The 24,829-nt window shown below is 50.1% G+C and overlaps 2 protein-coding genes across 9 annotated transcripts in view; both read left to right on the top strand.

Annotated features, from left to right (window-relative positions):
• The window catches only part of FAM117A (family with sequence similarity 117 member A), a 60,434-nt gene extending 50,715 nt beyond the window's left edge, over positions 1–9,719 (top strand). For 4 of the 5 annotated variants that reach the window (XM_006098953.3, XM_006098952.2, XM_014464509.2 and 1 more), the window contains exons 3-8: positions 1,027–1,122; positions 2,564–2,674; positions 3,138–3,272; positions 4,399–4,600; positions 5,788–5,938; positions 8,500–9,719. In XM_006098953.3, the coding sequence (XP_006099015.1) occupies positions 1,027–1,122; positions 2,564–2,674; positions 3,138–3,272; positions 4,399–4,600; positions 5,788–5,938; positions 8,500–8,800 (996 nt within the window). In that variant the 3' untranslated portion in view covers positions 8,801–9,719. The remainder of the gene's footprint in view (positions 1–1,026; positions 1,123–2,563; positions 2,675–3,137; positions 3,273–4,398; positions 4,601–5,787; positions 5,939–8,499) is intronic. The other variant, XM_023762591.1, reaches the window with a different exon arrangement.
• A 2,446-nt stretch (positions 9,720–12,165) lies between these two features.
• SLC35B1 (solute carrier family 35 member B1) lies at positions 12,166–18,415 on the top strand. 4 transcript variants are annotated; one of them, XM_006098949.3, is made up of 9 exons: positions 12,168–12,390; positions 13,099–13,202; positions 14,069–14,199; positions 14,489–14,519; positions 15,092–15,249; positions 15,766–15,892; positions 16,651–16,757; positions 16,919–17,072; positions 18,257–18,415. In XM_006098949.3, exons 1-9 carry the CDS (start codon positions 12,185–12,187, stop codon positions 18,307–18,309), a joined length of 1,071 nt encoding a protein of 356 aa, XP_006099011.1. In that variant the 5' UTR covers positions 12,168–12,184; the 3' UTR covers positions 18,310–18,415. The 4 variants fall into 4 exon arrangements, with proteins under 4 accessions (XP_006099012.1, XP_006099011.1, XP_006099013.1 ...); XM_006098951.2 differs by having other exon boundaries at positions 12,178–12,390; positions 14,094–14,199; XM_023762592.1 differs by lacking the exon at positions 12,168–12,390 and adding an exon at positions 12,591–12,607 and having other exon boundaries at positions 14,094–14,199.
• Positions 18,416–24,829: the final 6,414 nt, after the last annotated feature.

Here is a 24,829-nt window from a genome sequence, read left to right as displayed (position 1 = left end):
TCTCTTTTCCTCCCCCTTCTGTTTGCTGCAACCTCTCCGGGGAGGTCAGCAGATCTGTTGTAGGAGACGGTTCCCAGGCCCTCATGGTTTTGGCAGCTCATGCAAAGAACTTAGAGAGGAACTGGTTCCACTGGCGCATTCCCCCTTGGGCCCCTCCCTTGGAATGGAACTAGGGATGTTGGTGGTGGGGAGGAATCTTGTCCTCCTGCCTCGAGCTTAGAGCCAACAGCTTCCTCCCTCGGTTTGGGGCTCAGGAAGTGGGTCTACACACTCCCCCTGCCTCCAACTTGGGCCAACTCTGTCTTCTGTGCAGCAGAGGAGGGAGGCCAGCAGACTGACAGCCCTGTTCTCACGAGGAGCAGCGCAGGGCCCAGGAGAAGGAGCTGTGACAAAGCCAAGAGTGATCAGGAGTCAGGGCTGAATTCAGAATTCTGGCTCCCTCCATTCTGAAAATGTCCCATCCCTGGGTATTCAGGAGGGCTCCTAGCACTGACTCTGTGTGCAGGGGAAACTCGTGGAACAAGCTTGAGGCACTGCACCGCACAGACAGGGATGGAGGGAGGGGATCTCTGTTGACCTTTTTTCTGCTTTTCCAATTCATGCTTCCTGTCTAATAACTTGCTTTCATTAGGTTCCCAGGAACCTGGGCCTGTACTAGGCAATGGAGGGTTCGAGAATAAAGGATGCCAGTGGGTGCCTGAGCCCATGCTCTTTGGAGCTGGTGGGGACAGGGCGGGCAATCCTTGAGCTCACTGTTGGGGAGCCCTGAGAACTGGGCCTGTCAGCCATGTGTAGAAGTCGTAGAGAACAGAGAGCAGGCCGGCCTTGCTGGCTCATCGAGAGGAAGGTGATGGGGAAAGAGGGAGTCAGTGGAGAAGCCTGGAAGAATAACAGGCTGACAGCGTTGAGGAGGTTGTGGAGCAGATGAGAGAGCAGAGGCCACTGCCTCTGTCCGGGAGACGGTGTGTCTGCTTCCCCTGAGCCCGCCTGAGAAGCTGCTCCGTTTCACGGTTCTTCTCCCTGCAGACCCCCCTGTCCTGGCAAGAGCTTGAAGGAGAGCGGAGCAGCTCCTGTGCGCACAAGCGCTCGGCGTCCTGGGGTAGCACAGACCACCGCAAAGAGGTAACCGTCCCCTTTGACCTCCCTGGCCGGAGTAGCTGCTCTTGTCCACCCCCAGCACCGTGGGTGCACCTGCTCCCAAGTGGACCCACACTTCCATCCCCCTTGTCTTGACCTGGTCTTTCCCTAATGAGATGGCTCCTTTGCAGCTGCCTCCCAGCCGCCTGGTGGCCAGGCCTTTGGAGCCAAGACCCTCCTGCCAGCAGGGGCTTGGCCAGTGGCCGCTGGTGCCCTTCAGCAGCCGGGCACAGGGTGGGAGCCACCATTGTTCTCACTGTGCTTTGAGGTTGGATCCAGATAAGCGGTTCAGAGGCTGGAGGAAGATAGGGAGTGCCTTCCTGGGAACTGAAAAGCCCCAGCCCCATCTAGTACTTACTATTCATCCAGCCTTAGTTTTAAAAGAAGAAAAAAATAGTTATTGTTTCCAGGCACTTTTTCCTGGCCCTCCTTTTCTCTCAGGAGGGCTCCAGTCATCAAGGTTGACTAGAGAAAGCCATAGACCGGAATTCCAGGGCTCCCAACCCAGTCTGCCTGCCACCGCCCAGCTTGCCAGGGGTCACCCTGGACTCTTTTGTGGGGGAGTCACTTCTGCCTTCTTGGTTGCAAAAACAGAAAAAATATGAAGTCTTTAAGGCCAGTGGAAAATGCAAAGTATTTAACGTTTGTAATTATCAGAGTAAGCAAGTTATTTACACTAAGCATGGAGTCATGGTTGAATGGTCCCCAATAGCAAATCTGAAAGCACTTTCTTTTTGGCAGCAGTCATATTGCGTGGCTGTGGGCAGCAAATCTACCCTCCGAATTCCATTTAATTTAGGCCCATATTTAAATAGCTCGGCTTCTGAGCATTTGCCAGCTGAGGCAAGTAGGTCTAGAATCCCAAATGTGACAGGGATAATATTCAAAATTGTTGATGATAATCCATAATTGTTACAGGAAATGGAAGTCGGGACAAAATCTGATATTCCCTCTGGAGAGCTTGCTCCTCGCTCAGCACAGTCTGCTCTAAAATGGGGGGAAATCCTTCCATCCTTCCTGGTCCCGGGCCTTTGAGATAGCTGTGAATGTACTTTGGGGAGTGAATTCAAAAACATCATTTCCCATTTCTATTCATAGAGTAGTATTCCATGCCTTCGGAATCTGTGAAAGACAAAAACGGTTTGAGTGTTGTGTATTTTTAAATTTTTTGGAAACGGATCCATCTGTGCAATACATGGTAATTCAAACTATCAAGTAACCCAGTTGATAAGGTTCCCAGCTTGCCCGATGAACCCATCGTCAGAGTTCGGAACACCACGGAGGTGGCTTGAGATGGAAGATGAACTGCCATCTCCCTTTTAGGCATTTCCATGGGCCTCTGGCAGGAGCCATGCTGGGAGGAGGGACCCAGTGCACTTTTGCTTTGCTTCACCTGCCTCCCCTCTCGCTCTCTCTGGGCCCCCAGATTACCAAGTTGAAGCAACAGCTGCAGAGGACAAAGCTGAGCCGCAGTGGGAAAGAGAAGGAGCGGGGCTCCCCACTGCAAGGAGACCATGCCGTGCGGGGAACACTGAGGGTATGTCACCACCCCAGCTCTCTCCCCTTTGTCGTCCCCACGGGCACACTCCCCCCACCATGAGGGCAGAGCCTCTCGGGTTGAGCAGCACCTGAGCCCTACCACACCATGTGTCCTGTGGCCCTGTGGGTGCCCAGGTAAAGCTTTAGCGCAAACTTGGACTTGGTGAATGACATTGGAAGAGCTTCCTACTGTTCTGAATTTCTCTTTCCTCCACCCTCATTCCCTGTACAATTGAGGTCGTGATGCTCCTGCAGCTGTTAAAAGCGTACCCCCGACCTCTCAAGGCGCCAACTTCTGGAGAAAACCCCACTGACTGGACCTATTGCAACCAGTACCTGTGCCCAGTTCCTCCTTTACTCACTTGGTGTTGCCGTGTAGACATGACCATCACCCCCAGCCAGAACTGATAGCTGCCGGGCGTGGTGGGTTTCAGCGAGTGCTTCATGTGCTTCTTCCTCAGGCGTCCCCTCCCAGCTTCCCCGCAGGGTCCCCTGTCCTTCGACTCAGCCCCTGCCTGCACAGGAGCCTCGAGGGGCTCAACCAGGAGCTGGAGGAGGTGTTCGTGAAGGAGCAGGGTGAAGAGGAGCTGCTGCGGGTGAGTGGGGCTGCACCCTGGATGCATTGACAGGTGCATCTTGCTGAGTCTGGACGCCGGGGCTGGGACTCTTGCTCTTTGGGGCTCACAGGCTATGGCCGCAGCAGCAGAGTAACATGCAGACACCAGCCTGCGGAAGGAACACGAATTGAGTTGATTAGACTCAAATGGACTTACCCACAGGGACAGCAGAGCTGAGCCGCGTGGGTGTAACTGGGGAAGGCTTTGTGGTGGTAGGTCGACAGAGGAGGAGCAGGGGCTGGCAGAGAGGCAGGTCCCAGAGGGAGGAGTGAGCGAGACGTTGTTCTTCAGCCAAGCACCAGCTCACTTCCCGCATACTTGGCACCGCCGCCGTCACCCCTGTGCCCAGTGAAAGCCACCCATTGCCTGTGTTACCACTTCCCTTCCCCCATCGCCACCTGATGACAGATATTCATCCTTCCTGCCCAGTGCCCCCGTGTGGCCTTCTTCCCCACCCCACTCCCAGGCAGAATTATTTGCTACCTCTTCTGAAGTCTCAGGCACATTTGTATACTGACACAGTAGAATTGGGGAATGCCATTTGGGCAGTATTAATATAATTCTAGTGGGCACACTCCTCCGTTTACATTTACTTGCTGACTGATTTTAAGTTGGCATGTATGTAGAATTTTATACCCACCCAAACACATGTGCACAATTAGGTGAGCTGTAGGTACAAGTGCCACTGAATGTGAAGGGGCAGGGGTGTTTAGTGCGTGATGATGTTTGCATACTTGTCCTATCGTGGCCTGTAGCGGTACGGTGTCCTGGTGGCCGGCACACAGAAGGTCCCTGCCCTCATGAGGCTTACAGCCCGATAGGGGTGACGCACTGAGAAACCATTCAAATAAATATGCAATTATAAATCGGCTGCGAGTGCTCCCAGGGAGAAGACCGAAATGCTAGGGGAGAAATAGCAGGGGTTTTCCCTTAGATGGGGCTGGGGAGTCAGGAAATCAGTGACTTGAGGAAATGGTGTCCTGCTGTCGCTGTGTGTTATGAATAGAGGATGGAAACAAGGGCACAGGGAGGACCCCAAGGGTCCCCACAGCTCTGTAGTCCTGAAGAGCCAGGACAGAGTCATCACCCACCCTTTCCCCGGCAGATCCTCGATATTCCTGATGGGCACCGCGCCCCAGCTCCCCCCCAGAGTGGCAGCTGCGATCTCCCCCTCCTGCTCCTGGAGCCTGGCAACCTCTCCAGCTCTCCCTCCATGCCCCTGGCATCCCCCCAGCCTTCTGGCCAGACCAGCCGCGAGGAACATCGGGGTGCCGTCGAGGAGCTGGCATCCATCCCCAATGACAAAGGTAAGCTGAGGAGGCCCTGAGGCGGCCGAGGCAGCAGGGCCCACTTGGGGTGCAGAGCCATCTCCACTCCCTTTTCTGCCTCTAGTCAATGTCAGGCCTGGCATCTTTATTTGCCAGGCAACTAGTATATCTTTGTGAGTCGTCTTTATTCCATACATTATACTAGTCATAACAATGGTCCTTGATATCGATTCTGATTTGTAATTTACATAAAGTCCCTGCACCTATACTTTTATTTAATCCTCACTGGAATCCAAAGAAGCCCTCCCTTCATCCCCATATTTGGCTTGAAAGCCCTCAAGTCTGTTCAGGTGTCCACTGTACCCATTACCAGCACTCGGTCTCAAGGTGGTTGTAAATGATATAAAATAAGAGAATGTGCCCTGGTTTGACCCAGATGGAAACCCAAACTCTCTGACTCCAAATCTCTACTTTCTGCTGTGCCCTGGCCGCATCACGAACTGGACAAGATCCGAGTCCTTCCTCCCGATAGTAACGATCCTTACTTTATAAAGCACCGTTGCCTGCATCGCCTCATTTGATTCTCACAGCAACCCCATGAGGTAGGCTGGCCAAGGGCAGGACCTAACAATACACAGAGGTAAACAGAGCATAGAGTAAGAAGGAATAAATGTGAGATAAATACAGATAAAGTCAATATTTGCAACCTAGGCGAAGTACATTCGCTGTGTGACAAGCAAGAGGAATTTTATCCCACGAGTGGGGTTGAGTAAAGATTGCTTCTCTGAGTCAGTACAAGAGCTCTTCCTGGAAGAAGGGATAGATTTTCAAGGCTGTGGAGAGGAAGAAGCTATGGTATGTTGGCAGGCAGGGCAGTGCAGTCTTGGAAGAAGGAAGAGAGAGAGACAGAAATTAGGATTCCTTTAAGTCTGAGGCTTGGAGTTCCCATTGCCATTGCCGTTATCTCCTGGAATATACAGTTGGTATCAGACCTGACTTTTCTGTCAATTCAGCTGCATTTTCTTTTTATCCTGTGTAACAAGATACGTATTTTTGTAAGCTGCCTCAAAGATCTTTTAAGGTCGAGTATAGAAAACAGCCTGGATGAGCATGACCCCTGCCCCCACCTCCCTGCGTCAGCCTCTTCCCTTTACGCCAGGGCCTGAGCGGAGGGCGGTGGGATCCTTCCTTCGGCTCCACTGGACTCAGCCTTGCTCTGTTTGCAGCCTCCCCTCCAGGCCGCCCGGCCTTCCTCGAAGACGGCAGCCCATCTCCAGTCCTTGCGTTTGCCTCCTCCCCTCGGCCCAATCACAGCTACGTCTTCAAACGGGAGCCTCCGGAAGGCTGTGAGAGAGTGCGTGTGTTTGAAGAGGCCACGTGAGTACATTGGCGGGAGGGACAGGGATGGGGGGCCAGCCCTGTGTTGTCCCACCGGATAGGCCCTACTTCCATCTCGGACTCTCTCTCATCCCAGAGGTGCTGTCAACTTTAGATGATTGGTGCTGCAGATTTTCCATGATCAAACTTGTTGACATTACCTACTCTGAGCACCAAATTTTTGCTTATCATTATCTCCATAGAAACCTGCTCTCTGCCCACATGCCAGCCACAAGCGCAGCAGGAGCTGGAAAGGAAAGCGCTCTGAAACTAAACCCTTTGTTTCTTCTATTTTTTCCCATCCCTGGGGAAGGTGTGAGAATTTGCTAGACCGTAATCAGAGAGAGAGAGAGGATATATTAGTAGTTCTCTTCAGGCAGAGTTGAGAAGGGTCTCGTCCCCACTGAAGCTTTCTAGTGGCTTCCGAGTCAAGTCTTCACCCTGCAGCTGCAGTGATTCAAGTGTCAAGAATGTCCAGACAGAAATTTCCCGTCCTTGCAAGTAAGGACTATGGAATATTCCCAAACCTGATTGGGCAATTCAGAGGCCATTCTTCCATGAGCAGAGAAAACTGAGAGCTGGCCCACGCAGCCAGCCCCCTGTGATAGGCACCCTAAGAACTCATTTCACTCCCCCTGCCCCCACCAGCTTTAATATTCATCAAGGCAGATTCACCGTGGATGTTGGTTTCCATGGCAGCCAGGAAGTCTGGTCACAGTGTGTGAGTGGACATTTAGCTGGGACAGGTTTGTGGCCTTGAGGGCTCCATTTGTATCTCAGGTAAGGGAGAGACCAGCCCAGGGTAGTGGCAGGAGGTACATATATAGGAGTTAAGGAGAAAACCATAGCCAACTGGGTATTTCTCGCATCATCACTGTTGCCTGGTATCTCTTCAGAACCCTGAGTCCTCTGGGTGAATTGGAGGGAAGAGGCCAGATTGTGTAGCAGACTCTGGACTTGTGTGCCCTTCCCTAGTCCACGTTATAGCTGAGTAATTACAACATCGAATTGCTTGTGGAAATTAGGCAGTTGCTTGTCTTGAGTCTTTTGTAGACTCAATGTTGGAAGAGGTCTTAAAGCCATCTCATCTAGATTCCTGCCCCAGTCAGCCCTTTAAGAAAGGTGCTAATCCATCACCTCCTTTCTAAGATATCCCAGGATGGACATTCTCGGCTCACCGGGATCTCTTCACTGTGTCAACTTTCCTACCGGAAGTTCTTGTATTTCGTGGTTCTTTTGCCACATTTTCCTCTCCTCTCTAGCTGCTGACCCATGAGACGGCCTGGATTTCCCAGGGGGGGAATCAAGCTGTTCAGGGTCGTGCTGGCTGCCCTCATGTCCCTCACACGTTGCTTGGTCTCTGGGTCAACTTCCTCACGTGCGTCTGCGCACCCCGAGAACATTCCCTCTCCTGCCCATTCCACTCTTCTTCCTGGGTTTGGAATTCTTAGAATTTATACCCAAAGTAGTAACCAGCTTATCAGGCTGTACACTCAGTACATATTATACTTCAAGGAAAAGGTAGTTGATAGGAACCACTGGCGACAGAGCTTCCCCCATCTTCCTACACATTCACCTTCACTCAGGATCCTCACAACCAGCAGCTTCTCGGGCTGTTTAAACCTCAAAACATGGTTATCCACTTCCTTTTCTTATCATAAGGATTCCTTATTCTAGGACTCTCTGACCTAAGCTCCTTTTACCTTCCATTTCCCCTACATGATCAGAAGGGTCCGATGACTCTTTCCTCGTTAAAGGTGACAGTTCAAGCCACGACCACATGGTGAGTTAGAACTTAGAGCTCCTGATGAGGTCAGGCTGCCTTTCCCACAATGGTTGCTATCTTTCCCTCCTAGCACATATTTTAAAAATCACACCTTTCCAATGTGCTCAAGAATGAGATTCTTTAGGCCAGGAGATTTCAATGGAGGACAACTTTTACTCCCACGGGACATTTGGCAATGTCGGGAGACATTTTTGGTTGTCACAGCCTGGAGGGAGGGGGTCAGGTGCTACTGGCACCTAGTGGGTAGGGTCCAGGGATGCCATTAACATCCTATAATGCACAGGACAGCCCCCACAACCAGGGACTGTCCAGCCCAAAATGTCAGTGCTGAGGCCAAGAAACCCTGCTGTAGACTGTAAAAGTCTTAGGAAGTCATTTGCACGGATCTCTGCTTTCAGGCAAGGGGCCTGCCCCCAAAACACTGTTTATTGGTGAAATCTCCCAAGTTAAAAGACCCCTTAGCCTCTTCTAGAATCAGATTGTCAGGAAGTTCTCCTTTCTGTCTAGCTTCAATCCCTCCTGTTTCAATTAAAGTAGATTTCCTGTGGTTCAGCCATATTTCTAAAACACGAGAGCCAAGGAGCCTAAAGATTGGTTGTTGCTCAGTACCCTTTCGTTTTTTTGGTCAAGTTACCATCCTGTTTTAACAGAGACCCAGCTTCTCTGCTCCCTGGACGCTGGGGTTTCTCTTTTGCTCTGAGTGTGCATGCACGCGCGTGCGTGCGTGTGTGTGTACACACGTGTATATCTGTGCGTTTCTTTCTCCATCCTCCAGATCTCCAGGTCCTGACGTGGCCTTCCTGACTTCCTGTCCCGACAAGAACAAAGTCCATTTCAACCCGACCGGCTCGGCCTTCTGCCCCGTCAGCCTGATGAAGCCCCTCTTCCCCGGCATGGGCTTCATCTTCCGAAACTGCCCCTCAAGCCCAGGGTCCCCTCTCCCTCCCGCCAGCCCCAGGCCACCGCCTCGGAAGGATCCAGAGGCCGCCAAGGCCTCCTCGCTGCCCTTCGAGCCTTGGCAGCACACCCCGCCCTCAGAGGAGCCCGTGCTCTTCCACAGCTCCCTGGTGGTCTGAGGGCACCCCCACCACTTTACCACGGAGACCAGTGCCTTGGTGGCAGGCCCCTCCCTAGCTCCCCTGAGGTGGGGGATAAAGGCGCCCTTCCCTCTCGGCCTTCGAGCACTTTCACTTATTGTGTCAAAGCCCTGGGTCCCCTCTCTGATGGACGCTGCCCCTCCTAGTGGGAGGGGACCTGCCTTCTCCACTAGCCGCTGGGCAGCTCACAAATCATACCTGTGTTCTTGCCACCTCCCTTACTCGGTGGAAAACTCACCCCGAGGGTCTTGGGTGTGAGTCCAAAGGACTGTATTTGGGGCCCTTGTCCTTGTCATGGAGCAAGCTGGCCCTTGAGCGGGGTAGAGGGGACCCCACAGATTTCCTCCCCTCTCCTCCACAGACAGAGAAGAGGAGACGGGAAGATAGATCCCCACATCTTCTCAGCCTCCGTCCCATGCTTCCCTCCCATTGGAGGAGCAGACCAAAGCAGCCCTAACGGGCCATAACACTTGACCAATCCAGCTGCTGGCAGAGAGGGGACCCTAGCGTTTTCCCAAGTGGCATTTTCATCTCGCTTTCATCCTGACTAAGATTGTCTTAAGCAGCAGCTCAACCTGCCCAGCCCCAGGTGGGTAGGGGGAGGAAGGAAGAGCTGGCATTCCTCCAGGTGGCAGGTGGGGACTCTGTACCCTCCACCTGCCCCAGGACTGGGTTGGATTAGAAAAATGCCTATTTTTCTTGTATCGATGTAGAAACTCTATTTTCTCCCAAAGACACTATTTTTGCAGCTGTTTGAAGTTTGTATATTTTCCGTGCCGCAGAGCTTCACAAAATTGAAGAAGAATGTTAATGTTCAAGTTTTCTTATCCTGTGTTTAGAAGTTGTTTTTTTGGCAGATCTTGGTGTTGATAGACCAAATAAATAAGTATTCCCAGCAGTTTGAGGTTCTGTTCAATATTTGGGGGGGATGGAGAGAAGATGGAAATTGAGGGTATTATAGTGATTACTTCATCCTTGTCTTTAAGAGGAGCCTTAACACATAATGATGTCAATGAACAGAGTCCCTGTCCTCAAGCCACCAGGCGTGGATTCTTCACATGGATGAGTAAACAGTGGATCCACGGAAAGACCGTCCAGAATGAAGAGTGTGGTGGAGGTTTGGTGAGGGGGTCCTCCTTTTCTGGAATGAGTCTGGAACGCTACCTCGGGGGAGTGGGTTTCAGAGAGGAAATTAGGGCGACCAGTGGAAGACAATCTGACGTCGTGGGTGCTCCTTGACTAGTAGAAGAAATTTCTTATCCTTCTGCTGCCTCTCAGCTATTAATAGTGCCACACCTGTAAGAACTCTTGGGCTTTTTGGGGAAATGGAAACCACCGTCCCAACATTCTGATGGTGTTTTGCAGTTTACAAAGCATTTTCACAAAAGACACTAATCCCCAAGGTATGGATGAAAAGTTGACTACCCCAAGGGCAGTTATAATGACTACAATTATATCTATCTGAAAGACCTCTAGACAAACTCCTACCCCAACTTGGTAAACATCAGAGAACGCTTGCATAAAATGTCATTGATGTACTTGCATAAGATATCATTTCAATATTAAAACAACTCAATGAGAGAAATGTGATAAATCCCACTGTACTCCTGAGGGAAGGACAGAAAAGACTGACTACGTTCACCCCAAAGACAAAGAAAGATACAATGGCTGGGATTGAGAACCACGTCATTTGAATCCAGGGCCCATGCTTCCCACTTGTTACATCCCCATTCATTTCAGAGGAGGAGACGACTCGGGGGTCAAGGGGATCGTTTGAAATCCCAGCTGGTGAAGAGGCAGAGAAGGGGAAGGGAACCCAGGCCTCTCCCAGCTGCTGCCCGGTGCCCTGCCATCACTGATGGATTCGGTGGACAGACAGTGCGAGGGCTAATGTATGGCGGTCTCTCCTCCCCCACTAACACGAAGGAGAGAGGACCGAGGACAGACCCCATCTCCTCTCTCCTTCCCCTCCCGCTGAAAGGTATTTGGCCTGTCCCCTGACGCCCCATTAGTCAGCCAGGCCTGGAGTGATGGGTGTGGTGCTGCCCGAGTTTCCTTCCTCTGCCCGAGGCTGTGCCAAAGGAGCCGGCTGCTGCTAGAGGGGAGCAGGCGCCTCTCCCCAGAGAGCCCAGATGCAACAAAGTGGGGGTTGGGGTGGGGAGTGGAAAGACCTGGGGTCCATCTTGCCCTGGTTCTTGGTGCCAGCAGGTGGGTGCCCCACACTTGGATAAGGGAGGGGTCCAACACGGCGCTCACTGATAGGGAAGAATCGGGAGGGTTTGCTCCATTGTTGGTAAGTTGTGAGACCCTAGAGCAGTGGTTCTCAACCTTCCTAACGCCGCGGCCCTTTAATACAGTTCCTCATGTTGTGGTGACCCCCAATTTCATTGTTACAAATTGAACATCATTAAAGCACAGTGATTCATCACAAAAACAATATGTAATTATATATGTGTTTTCCGATGGTCTTAGGCGACCCCTGTGAAAGGGTCGTTCGACCCCCAAAGGGGTCGCGACCCACAGGTTGAGAACCTCTGCCCTAGAGAAACTTTATTTCAACAGCTTCCCTTTCCACCTCCAGGTCGTGAGGAAATACGATTGGGACTGAGAAAGAGTAATGAATACCTTCGCACAGCACGCTTTACAATTTATAAAACACTTTCACAAACCGCAGCTCCTTTGATCCTCACCACAGTCGAGAGGTGACAGGGCTTTTTTAGGAATTATCCCGTTTACAGACAGAAAACTGTGGCACGAAATTAGGTGACAGACGCAGGTGGCCCTGCCTGTGGGTGAAGGAGAGGGGACAGAAGGCCTGCCCCACTTGGTTTGCCGCAGGAGGAGGACCGCTGTCCGAAGCCGGGCCTTGCACATCCTTCTGGTAGAGGGGGGTAGGCGCTGGGCAGCGCTAGGGGGCGCTAACGCTCCACTAAGCAGTTCATGGCGTTAGGACCCAGCAGAAGCCTGCCGGCCGACCGGGAAAAAGACTATTCGATTTGCCCAGCCGCCCGCCCCGCCTTCTCCCCGCCCACCTGTCAGTCTTTACACGGCGCAGCCAATCGGTGACCTCCACATCCTTCTACATCATCACTCCACGCCCGCATAGCTTGTAGGTCGTCCCGTGGAGCTCGGGGTTGTAGTTGTCCTCGGAGTTGCCTGATTGGAATAATCTCGAGGGCAAGACATTCACCTCGGGGCAGCTGCCCCTCCTGGCCGTAGAGACGAAACCAAGATCCCAGGGTGCTTTTCCTTTCCTTGGAAGCGGCTTCTGGGCTCTGAGGTGTTTCCCCCTCGGCAGCCCTGAGCTGGCAGTTGTGGCGGTGGCTGTGGGGCCCTGCTGAGCGGCGGTCGCATGCAGCTCCTATGAGGCCCCTGTCGCCGGTCGGCGATGTCCGGCTGGAGCTGTCGCCGCCGCTGCCGCTGCCGGCTGTGAGCGGGTCTCCAGTGGGGTCTCCTGGGCGTCTCATGGCCGCTAGCAACTCCCTGGTGCCCGACCGGCTGCGGCTGCCGCTCTGCTTCCTCGGCGTCTTTGTCTGCTACTTCTACTATGGCATCCTGCAGGAGAAGATGTGAGCGGGTCCCCCGGGTGGGGAGGCAGACACCCCCCGCCCCCCGCCATCCTGCCCCTCCCCGCAGCCCGCGGCGGGGTTCGCGGTCTTCACGCCCCGGCCCGGGGTGTTCCCTCTTGCCCTCCCGCCCTTCCAGCACCCCAACACCTTTGCAGCGCCGCTCCGCCTCCCCAGATGTCCAAAATATGAAAGTTGGTCTTTGGATTCTCGGGACCTGGTGATTTTTCTTCCCTTGATTCCTTTCCCCCCACTTTTGGTCCTAAGAGCTTGGGTTTTACGGGATGGAACTTGCTTACACCCCCACCCCCACCCCCAACAGGTTCCGTGACCTGCGCGGTTCCTCTTTGGAATTGCCAGATGCTTGCAGACAGCTGACTCTTTCGCCCTCGGTCCTGCTGCTGTAGCCCACATCCCTTCTGCTGCCGGGGGTACCCCGTTTCACCATCTAGTTTTCTACGTTTCTTCTAACTCCATCCTGTACGGACATTCTTGTCCCGGGCCACGGGCTTAGCAGGCTGGGGTGTCTAGTTTCTAAATCCAATCAGGTGGGCCCCTTGGGTAAATGAGCCCAGTGGTCCTTGCCAGACTCTCCCTGCCTCCGGCGAGGCAAGATAACTTCAAAGTGTCAAGCGCCGCTGGACATACTGGCTGACACTGAAGGAAATACACTGATTCCTCCCCGTTCTTTTTCATGCGTTTCGTTCCTAGAACAAGAGGAAAGTATGGGGAGGGAGCCAAGCAGGAGACGTTCACTTTTGCCTTAACTTTGGTCTTCATCCAATGTGTGATCAACGCCGTGTTTGCCAAAATCTGTGAGTACCGAGCTAGTGTTCTGCGAGGTGCCCCCTCCCCTGCGTATCCTGGACTGTAGGCAGGGACCCAGCCTTAAGGTCTCACTCCCAAAGGTCTCCCCGCCCCCTCTAGCCCGTGCGTGGCCTTTTCTGTGGAGTCTCTCAGACGCACGGCTCTGGAATGAAGTAAAGCTCTGTTCCCTGAAATTAGACCACCTGGGTCAGATGTGCAAATTAGGCCCACCTTGAGTTCAGGATGTGCCAGAGAAATGGGGTCCTCCGTCTTACAGCTGCCCTTTATGTGTCACTTCACGTTGAGAATACTTAATTTTCTCTGTTCCTTTGGTTTTCCTTTATGTGTCAACTTCAGGCATGTTTTGAGCTTTCTCCCTGCTCCCTGGGGGCTTACAGCACGCTAACTAGTCCCTTGAAGGGAATGATTCTGTGCCCCACCTCTGCCCTGCATGTGGTCTTGTGTTAGGCTTAGGTGGGATTGGAGGGTTCAATCAGTGGTTCTCAACCTTCTGGCCCTTTAAATACAGTTCCTCATGTTGTGACCCAACCATAAAATTATTTTCGTTGCTACTTCATAACTGTAATGTTGCTACTGTTAGGAATCGCATTGTAAATATCTGATATGCAGGATGGTCTTAGGCGACCCCTGTGAAAGGGTCATTTGACCGCCAAAGGGGTTGCGACCCACAGGTTGAGAACCGCTAGGTTGAATAATCTACAGATATTTCCCAGTGTGAGAGGACAGAAATAGCTTGTACTTATCTTATTTGACGAGTTTTGTGTGTTTTTTCATGTGGCTTCAACTTTTGCTCAGTGGTCCATTCTAGGCCCACCAGGTTTTTCTTGCCTGTTTTTTTTTTGTCTTCCCCCAGTGATCCAGTTTTTTGACACTGCCAGGGTGGATCGTACTCGGAGTTGGCTCTATGCTGCCTGTTCTATCTCCTATCTGGGTGCCATGGTCTCCAGCAACTCAGCACTACAGTTTGTCAACTACCCAACTCAGGTGAAGCCTCAGGATGGGATGAGGGTTGGATCAGAAGTTATTTGAAAAGGACTAAGGGTTTTTCCCTCAGGTCTGTGACTTAAATAAAAAGAAAGTATGTTTGAGGAATGTAGAGTGCAAAGAGCCATGGGTGTGAGGTTTAGCGGTGGTGGATTGGCCACGATAGGGCTGCTTTTGTGAGGCTGCCGTCTCTGATGTAGGCCCACACGTACTCATCTTAATGCAGCACTTAGCATAGTCCCTGGCAAATCACAGATGCTCAGAAATTATTTGCTGAATTTAATTTCAGGTCCTTGGTAAATCCTGCAAACCAATTCCAGGTAAGGAGAAGAAGATGGTCTCCCATCTTCCATCCTCTCTTCCTGTAATAAACCCTCCCCTTCTCTGCTGGAGCTCTGAGACCCTACAGGCTTCATCACCCCATTATAGCTACCTCCTGGACCCCCTCCGTTCCTCCCCCTGCCCTCCTTCATCTGTATCAATACCTTTGGTGTTGGATATACGTGAGCTGGGAGCTAGAGGCTTCACGTGGTCCGTCATGTTGGTGGCCCATGTGTTTACATGGCCACCCTAACTTCCATTTTGACCATCAGTTACTTTCTCTCAACCTTTCACTCTTCCTCACGGTACCCACCTTTGCCCTGTTTCTTCCTGGACCTTTCATCTTGGTTATCTACCTTTTCCCTGCCTTATACTCTGTGTTCAGCCCTGTTGCTCAGTCGTCTCTATCTAGGTGCCAACCTCATACCACACCCTCCTCTTATCCTCTATAGGCCTTCCTTCATGGATGTACTTTTCTCCCATGAGTCTTTTCTTGGCTCCTAGGAGGAGAGTGTTGGGCTTATCAATGTCTGCGGGTTCCTGAATTTTCCATTCTCTTTCTTCCCTGTAGTCATGCTCCTGGGAGTGACCCTCTTGAAGAAGAAGTACCCAATGGCCAAGTACCTGTGTGTGTTGCTAATTGTGGCTGGAGTGGCCCTTTTCATGTACAAACCCAAGAAAGTAGTTGGGATGGAAGAACACACAATTGGCTATGGAGAGCTGCTCCTGGTATGTGTTCCTGGTGGGAAAGGCAGCCTTTTTCAGTCATCTTAACCAAGGAAAAACCCCACCGAGGCAGACAAAAAGGCCACTTTTATGTCTTGAGAGAGGTTGTGGTGTTCCTTGCCCCCATTTTTGGTCTTTGTCTCTTGCTGCATGACCCCTGGCTCTGCTAAGGCCATAGTAGGAAGCCTGAAATATTTAACTGCAGCTCAGCTCTCCTGGGAAAGGGATGACACTGAGGCTTATGTCTAAATGCTCGTGTGACATCACAGAGATCTGAGAGCAAAGAGTGAAGGAGTAGTATGCCTCTCACTGTGGCTTTCCAGTGCCTGGGGGACGAGGGAGCTTGCATGGTCTCTCCCCATCCTCCACCCATGACCAAATGGCAGCATTTTGTTCTGAGGACTCTGTCTTAAGGCAACAGCTTTCTGAGGAGTCTCAGAAAGGTGAGAGTCCTGTGTCCTGGGTCAGGGAGGGGCCCTGTTGGCCATCTCACCGCAGGGTACAACCTTTCTTTTCCAGTTATTATCTCTGACCCTGGATGGACTGACAGGTGTTTCCCAGGACCACATGCGGGCTCATTACCAAACAGGCTCCAACCACATGATGTTGAACATTAACCTTTGGTCGACATTGCTGCTGGGAGCTGGTAAGGAGCAGTTCTGCTGTTCTTTCTGTGTATCACCAGAGGGCAGACTGCCCTCACTCAGTTGATCTCTAGCTCAAATGGCAGTTGCTCACTTTGCCCAGGCCAAAGTCCTACCTCGACTCTAAGATGCCCTATGTCCAAGCCCCGAGAATTGTCCTGGGTAAACCTTCACCGGCAGGCTCGGCTTGCTACTCGTTCCTGGCTCAGTCGGGGCGTACTGTGCTAAGTAACATGGGAGGACACACAGCGGTAGAACAAGGGGTGCCTTGGGAACTCGTCCTCCGCTGAGGGAGGTGAGACATTGGTATGTGGTGTATGTTGAATGTAGCTTGAAAATGGATGTATTTGCTTTTAGATCAGTACTTCATAATCTTTCCCAAATCTGGGCACATAGAAAGTATATATTTTTTTTACAATATAACAGAGGAGGCTGCTGATGGCTGGAAGTGGCCAGTGCTTGGGGCTGCCTTGAACTAGGGATGTGTGGATCAGTATTTCCACAACATCTGAGGATCTCTGCTTTCAGTCACTTTTGGCAGAAGTAACTAGTTAGTTATCAAGCCTTTTTAGGAAGAGCCTTTAGTTAGTTTCTCTAGTCAGGAAAATAGAAAAAGGATGCCTGATGGGAAGATAAAAGCTCACTCCATGCATTTCCCACATCCTATCCCCGTTCAGAGTACTTTAGTGGGCCGTGTGCAGGTGTGTGCACGGGCATGGGCACACAGATGCACCCTTCACCTTTTGACATTTCTTCCTAGCAATCCTGTTCACTGGCGAGCTCTGGGAGTTCCTGAGCTTTGCTGACAGGTACCCTGCCATCATCTACAACATCCTGCTGTTTGGCCTAACCAGTGCCCTGGGTCAGGTGAGCGCTTTGAGACGGGGTGGCGTGGCTTCCCTAAGAGACTGGCCTGGCTGGGAGAGGTGGGGTGGCAAGATTAACTCTGATATCCTGGTTCAGACTTTAGACCTTGTGGCAGATACCCAAGAACCAACCTGAGCCCGCCTTTTTCTGTCTTTCTCTAGAGCTTCATCTTCATGACTGTTGTGTATTTTGGTCCCTTGACCTGCTCTATCATCACTACAACTCGGAAGTTCTTCACCATTTTGGCCTCTGTGATCCTCTTTGCCAACCCCATCAGCTCCATGCAGTGGGTGGGCACTGTGCTTGTGTTCTTGGGTAAGTTCCATGCAGAGCAGGCATCTCTGGGCCATACAGAGAATGATAGAGCTTTATTTTTCCTCTCTAAAATTTACTTGTATAATTGTGAAATTAGTTATTTTATAGAAAACTTAAAAAAATTTAAATTATACTTGGCATACAATAGTGTATTCATTTCAGTTGTACAACATAGTGATTCGACATTTTTATACTTGATGTGATCATCACAATAAGTCTAATAACTGTCTGTCATCATGCCAAGTTATTATAATATTATTGCCTATATTCCCTATGCTGTACACTACATCTCTGTGGCTTATTTTATAACTGGAAGTTTGTACATCTTATTCCCCTTTACTCTTTTCACTCATCCTCTGCCCCCCTCCCCTTTTGTTTACCATCAGTTTATTCTTTGGTTTTGTGAGTCTGTTTTTGTTTGTTTGTTTGTTTTAGATTTCACATATAAGTGAAATCATTCAGTATTTGTCTTTCTCTGTCCGACGTATTTCACTTAGCATAACACCCTCTAGGTCCATCCATGTTGTTGCAAATGGCAAGATTTCATTCTTTTTTTATTACTAATATTCCATTGTGTGTGTGTGTATCACATTTTTTTTATCCATTCATCTACTGATGGACACCTACGTTACTTCCATGTCTTGGCTATTGTAAATAACCTTGCAATGAACATACATTTTTTTGAATTAGTGTTCTCATTTTCTTTGGATAAATATCCAGAAGTAGAATTCCTGGTTTGTAAGGAAACTTTTTTTAAATCCAACCTTTCTAATAAGCATTTCATTTTAGTGATTTCCTTCCAGTGACTCAGGTTTCCCTAGAAACTGAACAGGGTAAAATTATTATATTTATTCTGTACTTTGTGCTTTCTATGGGTGAGTTGAGAGAATGAGCTTAGAAATTTGACTGTTTCAGTCTTGCTGTAATACACACACACGCGCGCGCGCGCGCGCGCGCGTGTGTGTGTATGTGTGTGTGTAATTACCTGTGTCTTGGTGATTTTTTTTTCATTTGATGCCATTCTCTTTTCTCCGAGGGAGCTTTATAAAACCCACGTTTGGAAACTAGTTTTATTTAAAGCCCCAATTTTGGAGAATCAAGGCTGAACTTTCCTTTTCCCCCCAAGTCATTGGTAGATTTTATTTTTCCCCATAATTCTCAGCCCATCTTCTCCCTTCCCATAGGTCTCGGTCTCGATGCCAAGTTTGGGAAAGGAGCCAAGAAGACGTCCCACTAGGAAGAGAGACTACCTCCACCGCAGGAATATTTAAGTTATTATTTCAAATATTGGTATCTCTTAGGAAAATGGACACAATAGGGATAAACGACTGGGTTTGTCTGTTTTTTTTGTGTGTTTTTTTTAAAGGAAGCAAAATTACATATTCTGGAAAAAAGAAAAAAGCACTTGGATTTTAACAAGACAGAGTTGGCAGTTTGTGTTCTTGATGACCTGGAGCACAGCCTAACACAGACAAAGAGGGAAGAGGCAGACCTTGATGCCCATTCCCCAAGCTGCTTCTTCTCAGGTGTGGTCACCTGGTTGGGTGGCTAATTCCTTCAAGAGCCTAACCATTATAGGGAGGAACTTTAATAGATTGCATCCTCCATCCCACAGGTGAGAGTCTAAATGTGCCAGGAGAGGTGGCTGGGTTAGAGCCTTAGAATGTAAAAAAAACACTTTCTCCAAGCTCTGGTGGGCAAATATTTCTTTAAAAAACTATATATATTCTCGCCTGAGGAAATTTCTCTCGAGGTTGGGGTACACTGAGCCCAGAGCCTCAGAGTCTGCTGTTTTCACATTTCCCCACTGCCTCCCCTTCAGCCAAAGCTCACCCAAAAGCAGAGCCCCAAATGTGTGTCATGAACAGCCTGGAAGGTCCGATTCCCTCTCCATCTCTGTCTGAGTCCACCTGGTCCCCTCCTGGGGGGGCTGGATTAATCCTTCCTATCCTCCTGCCCCCTTCAGCTGCTAAAGCACTGCAGTCCTCTGCCGTCCTGGCTGAGCCAAGGTGTCACCATGCCAGCTTCTGTCTGTTGCTGGCGGAAGGCATGGTGGCTGAGTCCTGGCACAGAGCCGCTGCTGAGTTTTCTGGGTGGCAGTGGGGGGAGAAGGCGGAGCATGGACCAGAGCCACCTGCCTACTGCTGCCTTCAGAGTTGGAAATCGCAATCCTCCAGGGACCACACTTTACACATGAAAGTGCATTTCCACCAGCTGCAACTTTCACTCCATCTGTTCAGCAGCCCCGGCCCTGGGCTCTCCAGATGGGAGCCCAGCCTCCTTCCTGAGCCCTGCCTTGCCACCCCCCGCCCAGCCTTTCAAGCCCTGCCTCATTCGCACTCATCTCCCTCTCTAGGGGCCTGGGTGTCGCTGCAGCTCTGGCCCTAAGGCCCCCTCTCATTTTGAACTTGAGAGAAGAGGTTTCTACTGAAATTCCTTCACCCCTTACCCCACTCCTTTCCTTTTTAAAAAAATATATTTTTATTGATTTCAGAGAGAGGGACGGAGAGAAACATCAATGATGAGAGAGAATCATCGATCGGCTGCCTCCTGCATGCCCCCTACTGGGGATCGAGCCCGCAACCCGGGCATGTGCCCTTGACCAGAATCGAACCTGGGACCCTTCAGTCTGCAGGCCGATGCTCTATCCACTGAGCCAAACCAGTTAGGGCCCCACTCTTTTTCATCCTGAAAGTTGCATAATTAGCTGATTGTTCTTCCAAACTGTCTTTGTGGGTCGGTTAGGTAGTATGTTACCAGACATGCCTAATGCTAGTCACCAAGAACAAGACAGTTCTCAACAACTCACATGGCTCTCACCTGTTCCTAAAGCAAGCATGTCCTACCAACAGTGGGCTAGGAGCCCAGTTCTGGTGTGTTCATCCAGTCCCCTGTCCACCTAACACTCCCTTTTGTGTGCCACATACTGTGAAATGCTGGGAACTCAAAGTTGAGTAGAACCAGTACTTAACCCTTTAAGGGGTTTATAGTCTAATAGGGAGATGGGTAAACAAGTCGTTGCATCTCAAACGTTCAGGGGTAACAAGGAAGGAAGATGTCTGGGCACGGTGAGGCTTGAGCTGGAGGGAGTGTGGGAAGATGAGGGAGGAGGTAGTGAGCTTTGGGTCCCCTGCCAAGCAGAGAACGGGGCTTTCAACTGCCTGGCTTCTCCCTCCAATCACTTCACGTGAGAGCTCAGGCAGAAGGGTGGCTCTGCAGTGAGACAACTTCCAATTGAGTTGGGAGATATTTGAAAACGTGTGAGCTGCCAGCTTGTTCGGGGTGGCATACTTACCTACGGGATCACGGGAACTGAGAGTGCCAGGTTAGACAGTGAGTAACACTGCTAGGTTTGATAGGGCTGATACATGTGAAATGCCAGACAAGTTCAAACAAAAGTATGTTGATCCCTAACCTTGGGCAGCCCGATGCCTCGTGGTTCTAAAGATCAAAGGACTTTCATGTGCAGTTAATTCTCAGCTATGTGTGAAAGGGAGGGAACCAGCACAGCTTTCCCCAGACACTGTTCTCTGAGTTTGAAGTGTATTGTACTGTGTCTATTTTGGTCAAACCATCAGATCCACCTCCACAGCTGTTTGTTTTCGTTAATCCTCACCTGAGGGTATTTTTCTATTGACTTTTAGGGAGAGTGGAAGAGAGGGAAAGACAGAAACATCCATGTGAGAGAAACACATCGATTGGTTGCCTCCTGCAAGTCCCGACCAAGGCCCGGACCGGGGAGGAGCCTGCAACCAAGGTATGTGCCCTTGACTCGAATTGAACCCGGGACCTTTTGGTCTGCAGGCCAACGCTCTATCCACTGAGCCAAACCAGCCAGGGCAAGCAGTTTTTCCATGTCCTGTACACCCCTTAGCCTAGGGCAAGTGGAGTGACCCACAAGTGTGATTTGGGATAAAACCACGGGGAAAGCTGTTCTAGAATTAAACATGAGAAGAAACAAAAATTATACATTGTTTTCCAGAGGACTTAAAGGAGCAGGATTTAAACACTGGCTAATCTTTAAAGTGAGGTATTCAGGGAATGGATGGTGTGCTTTCTTGTTGCCCTGTGACACCCTCATGAAGAGGACTGAGCAAGCATCTGCACCTAGTAGAAATGAAAAAACAAGTTAGGGGAGCTTGGGTGACCTGCGGGAGGTTCCTGGGTATGTCCCTGAGAGATCAGCTAGAACCCAAGACTCCGAGTTCTAGTATCTTGGACCTGTGCCCTTAGAGCGAGAGGAGCAAAGCCCCTCAGGAGACCCATTGCCTCTGCAGCCTGTCTGGTCCCACTGGCAGTGGAACAGTTTGCACATTTTATGAGTGGTGCTGGTCACTTTCCCCAGATGCCCTGCAGAGAAATTGCCCCGGGTCTCTGCGGGATCATTCGGCCCTTCCCACTGAGAACACACCAGCTGTCCTTAGGAGCAGCAATCTCGTGTATTTATTGAGCTCCTCCTTTCCCAAAGCTTTTTAGTCTGTGACATTTTATCCTTACAACACTCCTGGGGAGAGCTCGGGCCAGAAACAAGTCTCCCCACATTTGAAACTGCATTAACTGAAGGTCACACGACTCGGTGGGAGGGCAGGGCCCGAGTGAGTCCTCTCACCACAGGTCAGGTCAGCGAGCTAAGCCCAGCTGTGTGGGTTTCCTGGTCTAGGAGAATTTCCAAATAATTCGGAGGGCTGACAGGTATGCTGCTTTTTAAAAAAATCTTTCCAAGTAAGAATATTTAAAAAATCTAATATCACCATTATGGCTTAGAAAAGGACATTTTAACTCGTAAACTGTAGTCCTGGCCCATGTGGCTCAGTTCAGTGTCATCCTGTGCACCAAAAGGTTGCTGGTTTGATTCCTGGTCAGGGCTCGTACCCAGGTTGTGGGTTAGATCCCCAGTTGGGTTGCATGTAGATCGGTGTTTCACACACACACACACACACACACACATTTATATATTTAAATGAGGAAAAGCTACCCATATCAGAAGAACAGACCTTTCCTCCAAAGAAATGATGGTTGGAAATCACACCACCATATAGAAAAAAAGATAATTTTTTAATTGCAGAAAATGTTCAACATAAAACATCCTATGGTAACACATGGTTAGGCATTTCATTATGATTGTTGATACAACTAGGTCAATTGGGGGCACTGGAACTGGAATGTCCCGTAATCATGCTGACAAAGATGGAAGCAACCTGCAAAGAGGTTTTACATCATTTAGCACATACTGAGAGAGTGAAAACAGCACCCTGACCCAGGCCACTCCTGCCCTCCCTCTAGTGCCAGGAGCAGGCTGTGGGGGCCAGGGGGCTTCCCAGTTAGGGCTGCGAGAGGGAGACTCCGCTCCTCTGCTCCAAAATCCACCCCCCGCCCCCATCCCCAAATGTTCAGGCCATGGTTTTGCTCACCCAGCTGAGGGTATCCAGCACTTATTCTGGAAAGTTTCACCTACTAATGAAAGCCAATTTCTGACAGGCACAGCCCTCAGACTGGCAACCAGTTGGCCATGCCTGCCATGGCAAGAAGGATGGGAAGGGAAACCAAGAGGATCTTGGAAGGACAGGTTATTTCATTCAGGGCCTTCCACTTGGCTGAGGCGCAAGTCCATGAGGGCTGGTGGGTTTTCTGTCCCAATATGCCTGCCCTGTTAGTTCTGGGAGAGGTGGGAGAGGGAGGAGGTTCAAGGCATTTACCAAGGACAGAAACGGACTCTTTCTTCTGTGTTTCGTCATGGTATGTGGGTGGCCTGAGCTAGAGGAAGCTCCATGTTTCAGCTTAGGTTCTGATGAGCACCATTTCCTCCTCAGGATCTAGAACTGCCACATTCCTAGAAGGGATGCATCACTCTTACACAAAGGCTGGGAACGCCCTGAAATTTCATGTAAAAGTGTGTGTGTATGAGCAATGGCACAAGTGCTCACACGTGTCTAGCTGATAGGTTCATTTCTCTGTAAAAAAAGAATCCATGGCTCTCTTCAGTTTCTCAGAAGCTCCCTTCAGATTCTCAAATATACAGGGTCCCGTATTAATGGGACTCATTTCATTAAAAGTTATTTCCCAAATAGAGGTGAACAACTGGGCACCACTGCAAAATAATAAGAAAGCATCATCTCCCGCACTGCTTACACGGAGGCGTGGGGTTGAGGTTGCAGAGATACCCAGAGAGTAATCCATCCAATTTCAGTTCTGCTTGCCTCCCAGCTCCTACACTCATTTTATCTAGGATTGTCAGCGTTAGTGAATAAAAATAAAGGATGCCCAGCTAAATTTGAATTTTAGATAAACACAATTTGTTAGACATACTTCTACTACAAATTGTTCGTGCATTATTTGAGACATACTTACACCAAACATTGTTGTGTTGTTGATCTGAAAATTCAAATTTAGTCAGCATTCTGTATTTATCTGGCAAGACTGTTTGTGGCTTTAGCCATTGTCACATACATTCTCATGGGCCTCTCTTTTCCTAGGAGAAGGAAGGCCCTCTAGATACATCACCACTCCACTCGCAATTCTGTGCCCAGGGCTTCCAGACACTGTTTCGGGGCCAAGCATAATTTCCCTCTTGGTCCCGGGAGGCGCAAGCCCAGACTTAGTCAGCAGGGGGCACCATTTTCTTAAAATAGATCCCAGTGGAGTGTAGGGACCTCAGAAAGGTACTAGTAATGGGGAGCTTTGACTTGAATTCTATTTGCCGCTTCTGTCTTTCTCTGGAGCTCACTTCTCCCCACCCAGCACTCTGCCAGAGTTATCTCTGTGAACCAAGAATCGGATCCTGTCACTTCACTCCTTAAATCACTTCCAAGGTTCCCTGGGTACCTTCTTACTGTGGCATCAGAAGTGCTTCATGATCCCACTGGTGTTATTTTCTCTGCTCAACTGCTGCTGCTTCTACCCTTCGTGATCCCACCCACCTCACACTTCCGGCACTCCCATTCACACGAACTATTTGCAGTTTCCCTGTACACTATTTACTATCATGCCTTTGTCCCACAGTTCTCTCTGCTTGGAATTGCCTTTCCCACCTGGTGCTTCTAGTGACTCCATTCATTCAGCATATCTCACAAGTCTGCATTGAGACCAACTGTGTACCAGGCTCTGCTACTCGCTGGAGATACTGTGCAGAAGATAGCCTTCCCTTATGCTATCTTCTCCGGGGGGAGGAGGGAAACAACAGCTAATTAAATCAATGAAGTATTTCGACTTAGTTCAAGGGTTAACTCATCTGACTTCCTGAAGCAGAGTTAATGGTTCTCTACTTTGGATCCTTTGATGTCTTTTCATTTTAAGGGCCCCATGTTCTCACACCTGCACAATCATTGCAGGGAACATGAATGAATGAAGAGCCAGTTGAATTAATGGTGAAGAGTGTGGCTGGGAGATGGGAGTGTGTAGCCTGTGACAAACTGAGAATGCCTTTCCCATCTTAAAGGGGACACTTTCACGTCTTTCCAGTTGTTGCTAGATTTGTTTTGGTTTCTTTAAATACATTTTTATTGATTTCAGAGAAGAAAGGGGATAGGGGGAGAGAGAGAGAGAGAGAGAGAGAGAGAAACATCAATGATGAGAGAATCATTGGATCGGCTGCCTCCTGCATGCCCTACACTGGGCATTGAACCCACAACCAGGGCATGTACCCTGACCAGGAATCGAACCGTGACCTTGTGGTTCATAGCGTCGACGCTCAACTACTGAGCCACGCCGGCCAGGCCCAGATTTGTTATTTCAAAAGAAGATGGAAATACTGATTTCCA

This window comes from Myotis lucifugus, unplaced genomic scaffold (assembly GCF_000147115.1).
Source record: "Myotis lucifugus unplaced genomic scaffold, Myoluc2.0 scaffold_254, whole genome shotgun sequence".
Lineage (NCBI taxonomy): Eukaryota > Metazoa > Chordata > Mammalia > Chiroptera > Vespertilionidae > Myotis > Myotis lucifugus.
This window is presented reverse-complemented; position numbering and strand designations above follow the sequence as displayed.

Bases quoted from the DNA above. Each gene is read 5' to 3' on its own strand.
- SLC35B1 (XM_006098949.3), top strand. From the start codon at position 12,185: ATGAGGCCCCTGTCGCCGGTCGGCGATGTCCGGCTGGAGCTGTCGCCG. The intron at 14,200-14,488 runs GTGAAGCCTCAG...ATTTAATTTCAG, and splicing joins TTGTCAACTACCCAACTCAG to GTCCTTGGTAAATCCTGCAA. The intron at 15,250-15,765 runs GTATGTGTTCCT...TTTCTTTTCCAG, and splicing joins GCTATGGAGAGCTGCTCCTG to TTATTATCTCTGACCCTGGA.